This window comes from Sus scrofa, chromosome 3, assembly GCF_000003025.6.
Source record: "Sus scrofa isolate TJ Tabasco breed Duroc chromosome 3, Sscrofa11.1, whole genome shotgun sequence".
Lineage (NCBI taxonomy): Eukaryota > Metazoa > Chordata > Mammalia > Artiodactyla > Suidae > Sus > Sus scrofa.
Window position 1 is genome coordinate 31133393 of NC_010445.4, and position 14971 is coordinate 31148363.

The 14971-nt window shown below is 46.4% G+C and overlaps 1 protein-coding gene and 1 long non-coding RNA gene across 3 annotated transcripts; one reads left to right on the forward strand and one right to left on the reverse strand.

The window, feature by feature from the left end:
- LOC100739121 lies at window positions 11-6149 on the forward strand. The gene is made up of 2 exons (XR_298185.3): window positions 11-442; window positions 4139-6149. It is a non-coding gene; the product is annotated as an uncharacterized LOC100739121 (long non-coding RNA).
- On the reverse strand, window positions 4280-8470 carry TNFRSF17 (TNF receptor superfamily member 17). Of its 2 annotated transcripts, none has more exons than XM_021088062.1 (3): window positions 8226-8470; window positions 7124-7192; window positions 4280-4789 (listed from the first exon to the last, which is right to left on the reverse strand). In XM_021088062.1, the coding sequence occupies exons 1-3, from the start codon at window positions 8341-8343 to the stop codon at window positions 4503-4505; spliced, it is 474 nt and encodes a 157-aa protein (XP_020943721.1). In that variant the 5' UTR covers window positions 8344-8470; the 3' UTR covers window positions 4280-4502. The 2 variants fall into 2 exon arrangements, with proteins under 2 accessions (XP_020943721.1, XP_003124635.1); XM_003124587.6 differs by having other exon boundaries at window positions 7124-7255.

Here is a 14971-nt window from a genome sequence, read left to right on the forward strand (position 1 = left end):
CCCGCCCCGCGACCCGGAACGTAAACACCGGCGCCCGCCCGCGGCGGCAGGGTCTGGGCGGTAAGGGCTGTGGAGGTAGCTGGGCTCTTCCGGGCAGATCGGAGACCTAGGCAGGGACGCCCCGCGATCCGGGGTGCGGCAGGGACCGGACGGGCGCCTCTCCGCCATCCTGGGCTTACTGTCTGTGGGGGAGCCAGACATTGAACACGGCCACGAGAAATGAGGCAACAGAGTTCCACTGAGAGCTAGGAGCGGAAAGGGGAGATTAAAAAGAAGGGATGGGCCAAAGCGTGGAGACGGGGAGATGAACAGTCCTAGAGGACCTCTCTATGGCGACCACTTGAGAGACCTGGATGGTAAGAAGGAGATGGCCTGGGAAGATCCGCAAGAAGCGTGTTCCAGAAGCAACCTCCTGCCTCAGGAAGTTGACTGGACTTAGAGGGTGAGTGAGAAAAGGGGCGTGCGAAGAGATTCAAGAGGTTGAGTGAAGGGCCTTGCAGGCCATGGAGAAGGGGTTGAACTTTTCTGTCCTAACTCTGAGGTGATAGGGGAATGGGAAATCATTGCAAGAATTTAAGCAAAGGAGTGACACAAGCTGAATTAGGTTTTAAGACGATTCCTCTTCCTGAGCTGAAAATGAATAGTAGCGGGTCTGGGTGAAGGAGCAGGTGGTTAGGGGCCGTTGCAGCTGTCCTACAAGAGATACTAGTGCCTGGGGCTGGGGTGGTGGGGCAGTGGAGTGAACGTGGATGGGTGGAAGGATCGAGTTTGAACACATGTTCACAATAGTCTTAATAAACCCAGGTTCCTGCCCCATTTTACAGATAAGGGAAAGAAAATTCAGAAAGGTTAAAGGAGCATTTTTCCAACTTGTTTTGCACACAACCCAGAGTAAAAGAAAATGCATTTTACACCACAAGCCAGTACACAAATGCCCACACTTAAGATGTTTTAACATTTCTATAGGCAATGTAGTCTCTTCAATTTTTCTTTTTAACAGTGCTGACAGAGACAGTGGATCCACTTCTAAGTCTTGATCCACAAAACACTGACTTGAGGCCCCACTGGGAAATGAAGCCAAATTCCAGCCCAGTTCACAGCCTTATGGTCTTCCTACTACATTGTGTCTCAACTGGTAATCTCTGCCTCCTGAGAATTTACCTTTTGGACTCAGCAGAGGTCAATAGATTTTTGGCAAAGGATGCTCTGCAACATTATTTATGATAGAAAAAAAGTGAAAGTACCAAAGCCTGGTTACAGAAGAATAGCTTAGCAAATCATGGCCCACCTCACAAAGAATCTCTTGCAGTAGCTGGAAAGGCTGATTATAAAGATTATGGACTACTATGTAGCACAGAGAACTATATCCAATATCCTGTGATAAACCATAGAAAAATACGAAAAAAATGTAAACATATATACAGCTGAATCACTGCTGTGCAGAAGAAATTAACACATTGTAAATCATCTCTACTACAATAAAATAAATCTTTAAACAAAGATTATGGAAAGGCCAGTGATAATACAGTAAGTAAAAAAGGCCCCATGTGGAATTCCCATCATGGCGCAGTGGTAAATGAATCTGACTAGTAACCATTGAGGTTGCAGGTTCCATCCCTGGCCTCGCTCAGTGGGTTAAGGATCGAGTGTTGCTGTGAGCTGTGGTGTAGGCCGGCAGCTAAAGCTCCAATTTGACCCCTAGCCTGAGTACCTCCATATGCCACAGGTGCGGCCCTAAAAAGCAAAAAAAAAAAAAAAAAAAAAAAAAAAAGGCCCCATGCAAAATGGTCTATACACCACGATTACAGTTGTGTCAAAATACAGCCATGTGTAGGGACTCTGAGAGAATATAAAAATGAAACCAACTGTGTGGTTGGTGAGGTTGTTTTTCCCATTTTCAAAATCGTCCTTTACAATTGTTGCTAATTTGTTAATCTAAAGAGTCAGTGTTTCTGGGAGTTCCCGTCGTGGCGCAGTGGTTAACAAATCCGACTAGGAACCATGAGGTTGTGGGTTCGATCCCTGGCCTTGCTCAGTGGGTTAAGGATCCGGCGTTGCCATGAGCTGTGGTGTAGGTCGCAGACTTGGCTCGGATGCCACGTTGCTATGGCTCTGGCGTAGCCCGGCAGCTACAGCTCTGATGAGAACCCTAGCCTGGGAACCTCCATATGCCGCAGGAGCAGCCCAAGAAATGGCAAAAAGACAAAAAAAAAAAAGAGTCAGTGTTTCTGAATCCTCCCTCTCCCTGATTGCCCCCTAGAAAGCCTAGTTTAGGGTCTGTCTGCCTCTGTAACCTTTGGTGAGGCATCACACGCCTGCTTCATGGAGTTGTCACGAGGGTTTGTGTCACACCTTCTTGTAGTGCCCTGTACCGGTTCTTCATGGTACTTGAGACGAGTGAGTTCGGAGACTGTAGCATGTGCCTTACATTCTCTACCACCCACTCAAAGTATTGTAATTCCTTCTTCCTGAGATTGAGCCTGGTACTGGAGGACCAGGTCAGAAACCTAATGTCAGCAGCTATTCTGGGCTTTTGAAAAATAGAAACTCACTGAGTGTCTAAGGGGAGAAGGAAGGCGGCTTGTGAGAAGCTAGGAGCAATATTCCTAGGCCATATCATAGAAAAAGGGTGCACCTATCCTCGGAGACTAGACCTCAAAGGGAAGGACTAATAAATAATGTGATGGTGTTCTTCCCACCATGGCTCAGTGGAAAGGAATCTGACTAGAATCCAGGAGGATGCAGATTCGATCCCTGGCCTCGCTAAGTGGGTTAAGGGTCCAGCATTGCCCTGAGCTGTGTGTAAGTCACAGACGCGGCTGGGATCTCGCCTTGCTGTGGCTGTGGTATAGGCCAGCGACTATAGCTCTGATTTGACTCCTCATCTGGGAACCTCCATATGCCAAGGGTGTGGCCCTAAAAAGACCAAAAAAAAAAAAAAAAAAATTTGTGATGGCAATGTAACTAACACAAAGTACTTTTATGGGGAAAATATCTATTTATACAAATGTGTGTGTGTGTGTTTTCATTTAATCCTTAAAACAATATTATAAGTAGATACTGTTATTATGCCCATTTAATAGATGGGGAAACAGGCATTGAGTGGTTAAGTAACTTTCTCAAGTTTCCCAATGTCTACGACTTCCTAGTAACAGACCCAGGATTCAAACTCTAAGAGCCAGTGCCTTAATCACTATACTCTGTTGTCACCTATGGCCCTCAAGGGCCTGGAAGGGACCCCACCTGGGGTTCAGAGTTCCCACCAAGTTTCCACATATCCCTAACCTGACACAAAAGCCACAAAGCCCCAAGACCTTGAAGGTCTATGCTGTGATGCCAGTGGGCATCTTACCTATGATCAGAGGAAGCAGATTACCAGTCAAGAAAGGAAACCAAAAGAAAAAAAAAAAAAAAAAAGCAAATTACCAGCCCTTCCATAACAGCCCAGGACTTTTACACAACCCCAGGAAGGGAACCCTCCCCCAGTAATGACTAAAATTGGAGCCCAAAGAGATGGGAAACTCAGAAATGGAAATAAATTGATGTGAAAAGAAAAAAAGGAATAGAGCAGAATGTCTGGGTTTAAATCTGGTTCTGCCATTCGCTGGCCTTGATCTGACTCAGTTCTGTTATCATCTGTAGCACGGAGCTAATAACCGCCCCCCTAACTTGTGGTTTGTTGTATGTGGTAAATGACTGCATACAGATAAAGCATTTGGAACAATCCCTGGCTGTTAGGAAGCCAGATAAGTGCATTAGGTCATAATAATGACACTTAATACACCTTTATCACAATTTGCAACTACACATGTACTACTGATTATAATGATGCCTGATGCCTTCATTAAGCTGGAAGCTCACAAGGTCAGGAACCGGCCATGCACTGCACACAGAAAATGAGTGTGGCCGGCGACTTCCTGCTATAAGGCAGTCTGTTAACCATCCAGCTTATCTCTGTGAAACCTCCGGTTCCATCCCGGCCCCTGGGCAGTGGGTGAAGAAACTGGCATTGCCACAGCAGTGGCTCAGATTCGATCCCTGGCCAGGGAACTTCCATTTGCCATGAGGGTGGCTGAAAAAGAAAAAAAAAAAAAAAAAAGGAATTAGTGTGACTGACTCTAGGTTCTCCTCCATACAGAATGCGCGGAGGATAACCTCGCTTCCCTTTCCCACTAAAGAGAGAAAGCCAGTCTCTCCTGAAACGTGTGTCTGTGTGTGTAGAAGAGAAGTGATGTCGGCATAGAAATGGGTGACGATGGGATCTACGCATTGAGGTGCCTTTTTTTTTTCCAATGGTCAATTTAATCATGAAACCGACGAAGTTTCCACAGCTAAGTTCCCATCAATAAGGTGGAAGGAAACATAAAGGTTTTCCAGAATTAGAGGACCAAGATCTATACCACCCACCGAGGAGTCAGGCGTCCTAAAGAGACGACACATCATCCTTTCCTTCCAACAAAAGACTTTCCAAGTAGCTCTCTGCCATCGAAACGGTGCGTTAATCATCTGGTAGAAATTGATTTCTCCAATGCCAGGGCACTCTCGGCAGCTAGCAGGCTGCTGCAGTAGCCATTTGTTTTCGTGGTGACAAGGATGGTGGCGCCTTCCTCCATGGCTGGGAGTGGAAAGAAATGGTCGGAATCGACCTTTGGTTCGCTCTGGACACAGTCTTCACACGTACATTCCTCTACCGTGTACTCCAGGCCTCTCGAAAGCAGCGTTTCCGCACCCATCCGGCCCTCGCTGCCATTGCCCAGGTCAGCGCCAGCACCCTTCTGGGGAACCGATCCTGAGGACGCAGAAACGGCACTGTTAACCCGAACTCTTCAGGGCACCTGGTCGTGCCAGACTTCGCAGCGCACATGGGGGATCCGAGCAGCACCAGGCGGATCTCTCATGACTCAGTGAATGAGAGGGCCCCAGAGTCGTGCGTGAACGGACAGCCCATGGGCCACACTGGCTTCAAAGACATGCGTGGTTTAGGGCAATGCAGGGTTTTTTAAGTGTTTGCTCATCTGTTTTATGGTGACCCTCACTTAAAAAATCAAGAGATTACACATACAAATCTACAAATCTAAACAACTGGGCCCCCCTCTTTTTTTTGGTCTTTTTACAGCCGCACCCATAGCATATGGAAACTCCCAGGCTGGGGAGTCAAATCAGAGCTGCATCTGGCAGCCTACACCACAGCCACAGAGACTCTAGATCTGAGCCGTGTCCGGACCTATGCTGCAGCTCGTGGCAGCGCTGGATCCTTAACCCATTGAGGGAAACCAGAAATCAAACCCACATCCTTATGGATGCTAGTCGGATTCTTAACCCTTTGAGCCACAATGGGAACTCCACGGCCACTTGGAGTGGACATTCCTACATGGGAACAAATGGGAGTCAACGGCACCTGTCTACTCCAAGCAGGGCCCAGGCTCCCCTACTGCAGAAGCCTCCAGAAGCCCCACTACATTAGTTTTTCACCCCCTTGGCCCTTGGACATATGAAGGTACTGACCCCTTTAACACATACGAAAGACAAATTACCATATGCAGGCACACCAAAACCAGTCTCAGGTGATGCACTAGTGTGCAAAATAGGGAATTCCCGTTGTGGCTCAGTGGTAATAAACCATGAGGACGTGGGTTTGATCCCTGGCCTCGCTCAGTGGCTTAAGCATCCAGCGCTGCCTCGAGCTGTAGGCTGCAGCTATAGCTCCAATTCTGTCCCTAACCTGGGGACAGAATATGCCTCAGGTGTGGCCCTAAAAAGACCAAAAAAAACCCCAAAAAGAATTCAAAATAAAGATGCCTTTCTTACAGAGCATTTTGTGGCCAATTCCTTTTTTTTTAATGCAGCTCTCATGACCCCATGAGGCAGGAGTCCCCACTGGCTGCCCCTGAAGGCACGTTCTACTGTCTTCCCAACCTTCCACCGTGTCACGTCACTCCATCTTCCAAAACATCACACTTAAAGTCACCTACCTGTCTCTCAAACCCCAGGTAAAAAAAGACAAATGAGTAAGTGACATGGAACAGCCACCTCCCTCTCCTCACTGTATACTGAAACGAAAATGAGGTGGATGCTTTTCAGATTATGCATGGAAAATACATGCATAAAGAAATAGGGCAAAAAAAAAAAAAAAGGAAATGGAGCAGAGCTACAAAGTATTTGATAAACAAACCATGGGCAAAGGTACAGAAAAAAAAATTTTTTTAGGGCCGCACTCACAGCACATGGAAGTTCCCAGGCTAAGTGTTCCCACTGTCTATATGCCACAGCCACAGCAATGCCTTATCTAAGCTTAGCCTGCAACCTACACCACAGCTCAAGGCAATGCCAGATCCTTACCTACTGAGAGGGGCCAAGGATCAAACCCTGCATCCTCATGGATACTCGTCAGGTCCGTTATCACTGAGCCACAACAGGAACTCCAAAAAAAAAATTTTGGGGGGGGACCGTGCCCAAGGCACACAGAAGTTCCTGGGCCCAGGGTTGAACCCAAGGCGCGTTGCCATGACAAAGCCGAATCTTCAACCCAGTACATCACAAGGGAAATCCAGAAATATATTTATCTTAAGAAGCCCTTAAGTAGAATGGTCATTTCTCTGGGGATGGTTTTCTATTGCTTAAGAAAGATAATCATCTTTGAGATGCTTGCTGAAATAATCCAGGAGCAACTGGTCTTCATTTCTACCATTTTTCAACAGTAAAATGGTCCCTCAAGCAAACACTTACATTTGTATTAGAATATGGACACAGATCTTGCCAAATATATTTTTCCTGATAGGAGCAGACCTGGCTCGCTGTTTCAGGTGGCATGACATTTGATCCATGTGCTAATTTCGGCCAGAGAGAAGGATGTTCCCCAAGGAAGCCTCAGTCCCTCTGAAGAGTAATTACCGAGGGAAGAATGTCTGTGGGGAAGGCTGACACCTGCAAAGGAGGGTGTAAACACCGGAGAGAAAGCTCCCTTCTTCCAAGAATTTCCTTTAACATAACTGTCGTCTGACACACTCTAAAGGGCTCTCCCCAAACCCGGTGCTCAACAGGACAAATGAAAACGAACTGAAACTCACAAGCGCAACCTCCTGGAAACAGATTTCAAAAGATGGGCCATCAAAGTCAAACCAACCTGGGTTTCTAAGTTCGTCCCTCAGTGGTCCGGAGCTCCTCTTCCTTAGCAAGAACATCAAGATGAAAACTGTCAAAGAAACTATCAAGCTCAGGCCCAAACAGGTCCAGAGAATCACATTTGTTCCTTTCACTGAATTAAAAAAATGTCAGAGAGAGAATGAACTAATAACGTCATATTCGCATCCAGTAAAGGTTGTTTTTTTCTCTCTGAGTCTCCCTAATGCCTTGGCACTGACTTTTAAATTCTAGATAATGCTTAATTAGGAGAGGTGATTTAAAAAAAAACAACCTCTGTGGTTAAGAGTGCTGAATGAAATCGGGTTCAGTTCTGAATAATTACTTTGCTCCTGTCGGCATTTAAATAATTGCTTTATTTTCTTACTCTTTTTGATGCAGAAAATCTCACCACCTTCCCGGAATGTTACTGCTCTGAATAAATAGTCAGTAGAGAGAGAATACCTCACACCAGTTGTAACCGAGCAGAGGCTGTGGGGCTCCTGAGCACACAAGTCTTTCTGGGTCCTCCGTCCTGGGCACACAAGTCTTTCGGGGTCCTCCCTTTCTGGTTTTTAGGAAATGAGCCCCAGCCTCCTTAACCTTCCCTGAGTTCCAAAGGGCAGCTGCTAATCAGGGAAGGGAGGGGATGCAGAGACCAGGGAGGAGCTGTCAAGAGACAGCAGGGCAGCCTTGGGGCGGGGTCCTGATTCCTCCTTAAGGAATATACATAACAATGTCTTTGAGCCTCGGTGCAGAACTAAAACCCCCAACACCTGGAAACACTACTGGATGAAACGGTCTTCATTCCAGGGAAGAAGGAGGACCACTAGCTTTGAAAGACATTGCAAGCTGGGCTCCATCCTGATCCTTATCTCTGCCCTATTTTCCACTCCCGAAGCTATCAAAGCACATCCTAGCCCCCTTCCAAGGTGGGCAGTCTTTAAGGCATTAGCCTGCTGTGGCCGCCTTTGCCTGGCAAAGCAATAAAGCTGTCTTTTTCTCCTTCGCCCCAAGTTCTGTCTCCACATTTCTATTCCGAAACAGTGGACGGAGGCCGAGTTTTCAGCAACACAATGAACAATTGTTCAAGCAGTATTACTTACTTGTATTACAATAATGCTGACACGTTACAGGCGGGGTATTAGAGCATCGAAGGCGACAGGGTTTGCAAGCAATCAGCAATCTGTCAAAATATTCATTCTGGTAGCACTGCTGAGCCATCTGGAACTTGGTCGCAAAAAGAAACAAGGAAACCACAGAAAGAACAGCATGGAAGGACCCGTAAAATCTCGTCGAGAATTCCCCAGAAAAATGTAGTGACAGCAGCTAGAATGTCAAGGGGGAAAAAAAAGAACGTTGCGTCGATGCCTTGGTTCTTATGGGGGCTGACGCCCAGGTCTGTGGCTGAGGATTTGAATACCAACACTACTTCCAGTTTCTTTCCAGTTTCAAAGTTTGAGTCTTGGGTATCGTAAGAGATGGAGTATACCTACCCAGAGCAAACCATACCTGAAACAGAAACTCCTTATTTATAGAGGAAATTTCTCAGCCAGGTGACAGTCACAGGATGTAGACAACCCTGAAACATTAAGCAGAAGGTTCAGTAACCATTTTCGGAGCATCTGTTCGTGAGCTATGCTGTGTGATGGGCCCCAGGGAGAGAGACCAGACAAGGTCTGTGCCTTTAAGAACTTAAAATCTAACAGGGAAGATGATGGGGCGGGGGGAATGGGATGGAGTAGGAGTTTGGAGTTAGTAGGTGCAAACTATTATATTGAGAATGGATAAACAACAAAGTCCTACTATAGCCCAGGGAACTAGATCCAACCTCCTGGATACACATGTTTAACTCAGTGACTTTGTTGTACAGCAGAAATGGGCACAACATTATAAAGCAACTATAGCAGTAAAATCAAAAATAGGGGAGGTAGAAATTCACTCAACTACAAAAGAATATAGTAAGAAGTGACAGAATGTGAGAGGAAAGGAATAGCAAGCACGCTTGCCAGGTTTTAAACCTAGGAAGATTGGAGTTCGCGTCAGGGCTCAGCAGAAATGAATCTGACTAGGATCCAAGAGGAGGCAGGTTTGATCTCTGGTCTCGCTTAGGGGGTTAAGGATCTGGTGTTGCTGTGAGCTGTGGTGTAGATTGTAGACACGGCTCGGATCTGGTGTTGCTGTGGCTGTAGTGTAGGCTGGCAGCTACAGTTCCAATCAACCCCTAGCCTGGGAACCTCCATATGCCGTGGGTGCGGCCCTAGAAAGACAAAAATAAATACATAAATAAACCTAGGAAGAATCCCAGAATTCCAACACATACGGAATTCTAGGGTAAAAATTAAATTGGCAGAAGATAGGTTTGGGACATAACAATAACAATAATAATATGTTAAAATTAATATAATATTTTAATATATTATTAATAGCTATGTTTTATTGTTGAAAATTTAGGAAAAAAAAGCAGTTGAGCCTATAGAAAAATTATGCATAGTTGTAGCATCCATAAATAATCAGTTAATATTTTGATGTAGCACAGAGTTTGCCGATAGGCCTGCCAACGTGTTCTGTTGGCCAGCTTCTGATATTGATCTTTCTGGAAGGATTTCTGTAGGTGGATAGATAGATTGGTTGGTGTAGTACACTTTACTTTTTTTTTTTTCTTTTTTTTTTTTTCTGCTTTTTAGGGCCATACCCGAGGTATATGGAGGTTCCCAGGCTAGGGGTTGAATCGGAGCTGTAGCTGCCGGCCTCCACCATAGCCACAGCAACACAGAATCCAAGCCGTGTCTGCGACCTACACCACAGCTCACGGCAACCTCATGGTTCCTAGTCGGATTCATTTCCACTGAGCCATGATGGGAACGCTGCATTTTCCTTTTCACCTAAATGGAACCACAGGTGTTTGCTTTAAACCATACTGATGATGCCGGAAAGAAGTTACTAGGATCAGGGTTCTTCATGAAGCCAGAGAATGAACTTCAGGAACACACAGGCAGCAAGCAAGCAAAGTCGTTATTAGAGGAAAGCAAACAGCTCCCAGGACAGCTGGGAGGAGGAAGAGCCCCCTTCTCTATTGTCCTATGGGGGTTTTTATCCCTTAAAGATGGGGGGTACCAATGTGGGGTCCAAAAGATGTGGTTTTCTCCCCCTGGCCTTGCCCAGTTACCTCTATCAGTCCTTGTCCAATAGGGGTCTTAGGGGAGGAAATGTCCCGTAAGTCTCATGGTTTCTTTGCCCTTCTCTTCCCGTAAACTGAGTCACAGGGGTTAGAGATTAATGTCCATCTGGGCCTAGGTACACTCCCTAGAGTAAACAAGGCCTGTGGGGATGTTACTCCCTGGAGCCCTTAAGCCACACATGTTAATCAATAGCCACATCAAAGAAGGCACCGAAGCCTGGGCTCCTACACGGACCACCCGAGTTAATATTCTGCCTGACTGAGAGATACCCATACAGAGATATCCAGAGGTCAGGCAGAAATGCAGGACTCGGAGTTCCCGTCGTGGCTCAGTGGTTAATGAACCCGACGAGCATCCATGAGGACGCAGGTTCAATCCCTGGCCTCGCTCACGGCGTTGCTGTGAGCTGAGGTGTAGGTCACAGACATGGCTCAGATCTGGTGTTGCTGTGGCTGTGGTGTAGGCCTGCGGTTACAGCCCAATTTGACCCCTAGCCTGGGAACTTCCTTATGCCTCGGGTGCGGCCCTAAAAAGACAAAAAAAAAAAAAAGAAAAGAAAGAAATGCAGGACTCAAGTAAATAGTAAACAAGTGACAAACTTCAAATTCAGGAGAGTGATTACCTCTGGAGTGGAAAGGGACGGAAAAGAGGCTTCACCTGTATTGCTCGAATTTTATTAAGCTGAATGGTGGATACGCTGGCATTTACTGTGTTCCTCTATTTTTTTTTTAAATTATGCTTTTTATTTATTTATTTAGTCACCCCCTGGCAGGAGGAAGTTTCCAGGCCAGAGATCGAAAAGGACCTGGAGCCACTGCACTAACGATGCTAGATCCTCCACCCACTGAGCCACCAGAGAATTTCCTGCTCTTATTCTTTTGGGGTTGTTGTTGCTGCTATCTATACTTCTTCATATTTTTTGAAAAGTACATAATAAATACTAAAACAAAGATAATAAAATACAATGCAAGAATTAAAAACCACTTTTTTTTTTTTTTTTTTTGGTCTTTTTAGGGCCATACCTGCACCATATGGAAATTCCCAGACTAGGGGTCCATGCACAGCTATAGCTGCCAGCCTACACCACAGCCACAGAAACCCAGGATCCGAGCCACAGCAATGCCGGATCCCAACCTCCTGAGTCTGGCCAGGGATCTTACCTGCATCCTCAAGATACTAGTCGGGATTCGTTTCCACTGCACCACAATGGGAACTCTTTTTTTGTTTTTTGGGTTTTTTTAATGAAGGGCTTGAGCCCAGGGAAAAGTTTGAAGTTAGATCCATCAGAATCTCCCATTCCTCCAGGGTTTCAGGCGGTGGGGTCAACAGATGTGGCAGCCTGGGTGGGACAATCGGTTGCTGAAAGGGCTGTCCCAGCAGGTGCCACGCCCTCAGGCTCCTTCCAAATGATGACCTTTGGGAGACAGGAAAGGACACAGGAAAAGCATGATTAGAGGAGGGCAAGGACAAAGATTAGCTTTCCTATCAGCCAAGCGAGGCGAGTTTCTGGAAGGGATGGGAAGTGCGGTCAAATTCTGCAGAAAAGTCAGGGCCGGTGCACTGAGGCAGAGGATCACTGGTGGCCTTTGAGAATGTCCATGGTTGGAGGCCACACTGCAGGTATTTAAGGAGTGGAGAGAAAGAGGAGGCGGCCACCGAGGGAAATCTGATGGCAACTGGAAGAAGTGAGCTGTGAGAACTCTTGGAAAGGAAAGCACTACTGCTTCTGACAGATGTACTGGCCCAGGTGCCTGAGGTCGCACGCACACGGAGATTCACTGCAACATCACTTGTGTTCACAGGAGCCTGTCCACTGGGGACCTCACTGCAGACTTAGCCAGCTATCCAACAGAATGAGACCAGCACAACGCCAAGTGGAAAACACAAATCACTTAATAGCGTGTTTATAACCTCTGCTGTGTTTACAAATAAAATACATGGGCTCTATATAGACAGTTATAAACGGGGGGCTATGTCTAGAAAGATAGGAGACTGATAGAATTACTGCCTCTGGCAAGTGACAGGAAGTTCAGAGTGGGAAAAAAAAAAAAAAAAAAAAAACCTTTTCATTGAAAAGTCTTTGGTCCTGTTTAAATAACTATTTTTTAATAATAATGATTATTTGTAAATAAGAATCCTCTTTTTTTTTTTTGGTGACACCCACAACACGTGGAAGTTCCCAGGCCAGGGAGTGACAATGCCAGATCCTTAACCTGTTGCATCACAAGGAACTCTGACACCACCTTTCATTTGTTTTGATTTTTTTTTTTGCTTTTTAGGGCCACACCCACGGCCTACGGAGGTTCCCAGGCTAGGGGTCAAATCGGAGCTACAGCTGCCGGCCTACACCACAGCCACAGCAACACAGGATCCAAGCCTCATCTGCGACCTACACCACAGCTTACAGCAACGTCAGATCCTTAACCCACTGAGTGAAGTCAGGGATCGAACCCGCAACCTCATAGATACTCGTTAGGTTTGTTAACCACTGAGCCAGGATGGAAACTCCTGGCATCTCTCTTAAGGACACTAATTCCATTCATGAGGGCTCCATTCTCAGGACCTAATCATCTCCCAAAGACTCCCACCTCCAAATGCCATCACACTGAGGATGAGGTTTCAACATAAGCACTTGGTGGGGGGTGGGGGACAGAGACATCCCGTCTGTAGCAGCTGGGATCTTGGAGGAAGGAAAAGAGGAGAGTGAATGGAACATTTTCCAGCGCTGAAGCAGACAGGCTAGGGGAAAAGAACAAAGATTAGAGACGTCGGAGGGACCACTAATGGGCAGAGGCTGGGACCATGTGAGTCACAGCACCCAGAGAAGCCCTTCCCAGGCCCTCAATGGGCCTTAAGAGCAGTGAAGGGTTGCAGAGGTTTTTCTTAACCCCATGTAGGCCCCTGGCATCTTGGAGATACCCAGGAATGGCTCCATCCTTAGTGAGGTCATGGCAGATGCCTCCAGCCTGGCTGCCAAGCCTCTCAGATGTTCTGAAGAGGCTCCCAGGGACCAGGCCCAGGGGCTTCATCTTGCTTCATGCTCACTCTCCACAATCATCTTCTCTCTCCTGGTCGTTTCAAGCTCGAAGCAGAGAGTGCAGGCACCTGGAGCTGCACCACATCAGCGGGCAGTGATAACAGTCCGCTGAGGCCCCCCAGGGGCACTCTGGTCCCTCTGGTCCCTCCCTTTCCCCAGGATGGCTCTTCAGCTTGTTCAGCTCTCTCTTTGATTCTGTGGGGAAAACCACGGTCCTTCCAATAAGGGCCCTTTGGGGCTTACCACGGCCAGAGTCAATTTGGGTTGGTTGCTATCAACCTATAAATAAAAATAAAATCCTTAACCACATTACCCCATTCTTAACTAATTCTTCCACTCATGCCTGAAATGTCGACAATAGACACAGATCAAGGGAAGCTATGCCCTCCCCTCTGCTCCTAGGATGGGGTGACTAGTGAATTCTGGCATCTCAGGGTCAGATGATTCTCCTCTATTACAGGGAAGGAGATGGAGAAACAGAGACTAGGAGGAGACAGAGGTAAGTGTGGAAAAGGGTTTGGGAGATGTCATACTAGTCAGGGCTCTTTCTATTACAAATGACATAAAAACTTAAGTTTGGAGCTCCCGTGTGGCTCAGTGGGTTACGAATCTGACTAGTATCCATGAAGATACAGGTTCCATCCATGGCCTCACTCAGTGGGTTAAGGATCCTCATTGCCATGAGTTGTGGTGTAGATACGCTTGGATCTGGCATTGCTGTGGCAGAGATGTAGGCCAGCAACTGCAGCTCTGATTCTACCCCTAGCCTGGAACTTCCATATGCCATGTTACAGCCCTAAAAAGCAAAACAAAACAAAACACAAAAACCCCCCAAAACAAACAAACAAACAAAAAAAAACTTAAATTCAAGAAGAATTTACTAGCATCACAACTGAAAAGTCCAATGGTAGGATCAGCTTTAGTGGCTCAAGTTATGTCCAGGTGCTTTTTCTAGGTCTTGGCTCCATACCCAAGTCTTTCCCTCATGATCACAAGAGAGCTGCAGCACCTCCAGACCTCACACACTCATTCCTTATAATCTCTCCCTAGTCATCTCATCTGTTCCCATGGTTCTGAATATGTTACCAGAGCTCCCGTTGTGGCTCAGTGGTAACAAATCCAACTGCTATCCAGGAGGACGTAGGTTCAATCTCTAGCCTCTTTCAGTGGGTTAAAGATCTGGCATTGTCGTGAGCTGTGGTGTAGGTCACAGATATGGCTCGGATCCCTCGTTGCTGTGGCTGTGGTGTAGGCCAGTATCTACAGCTCTGATTTGACTCCGAGCCTGGGAACTTCCATATCCTGCAGGTGCGGCCCTAAAAAGACACATACACACACACACACCCAAAGTGGGTTACTTTCCAAACTATATATCCAACTCCAAACTATATAAATCCAGACCCATCTACCAACTGCATGCTTGACATGTTCCTTTCAAGTCTGAGAGCTACCTCAAACATTAGTAAAGTGCATTTGGAGTCTCCGAAAGGGAGAGAGTATATGCTGCCTTTTCAAACCTACTTTCATTCAATTCTTTTTTTCAAGGACTACCTATGAACATTAAACAATATGTTCTGTGGAACACAATTTGGAGAAAATCAGGCCAAATTATCTTTACAGCTCCAGTTCTCAA

Bases quoted from the DNA above. Each gene is read 5' to 3' on its own strand.
- TNFRSF17 (XM_003124587.6), bottom strand. From the start codon at position 8,343: ATGGCTCAGCAGTGCTACCAGAATGAATATTTTGACAGATTGCTGATT. The intron at 7,256-8,225 runs GTAAGTAATACT...TTTTTAATTCAG, and splicing joins TCAGCATTATTGTAATACAA to TGAAAGGAACAAATGTGATT. The intron at 4,790-7,123 runs GTTGGTTTGACT...CTGCGTCCTCAG, and splicing joins GGACGAACTTAGAAACCCAG to GATCGGTTCCCCAGAAGGGT.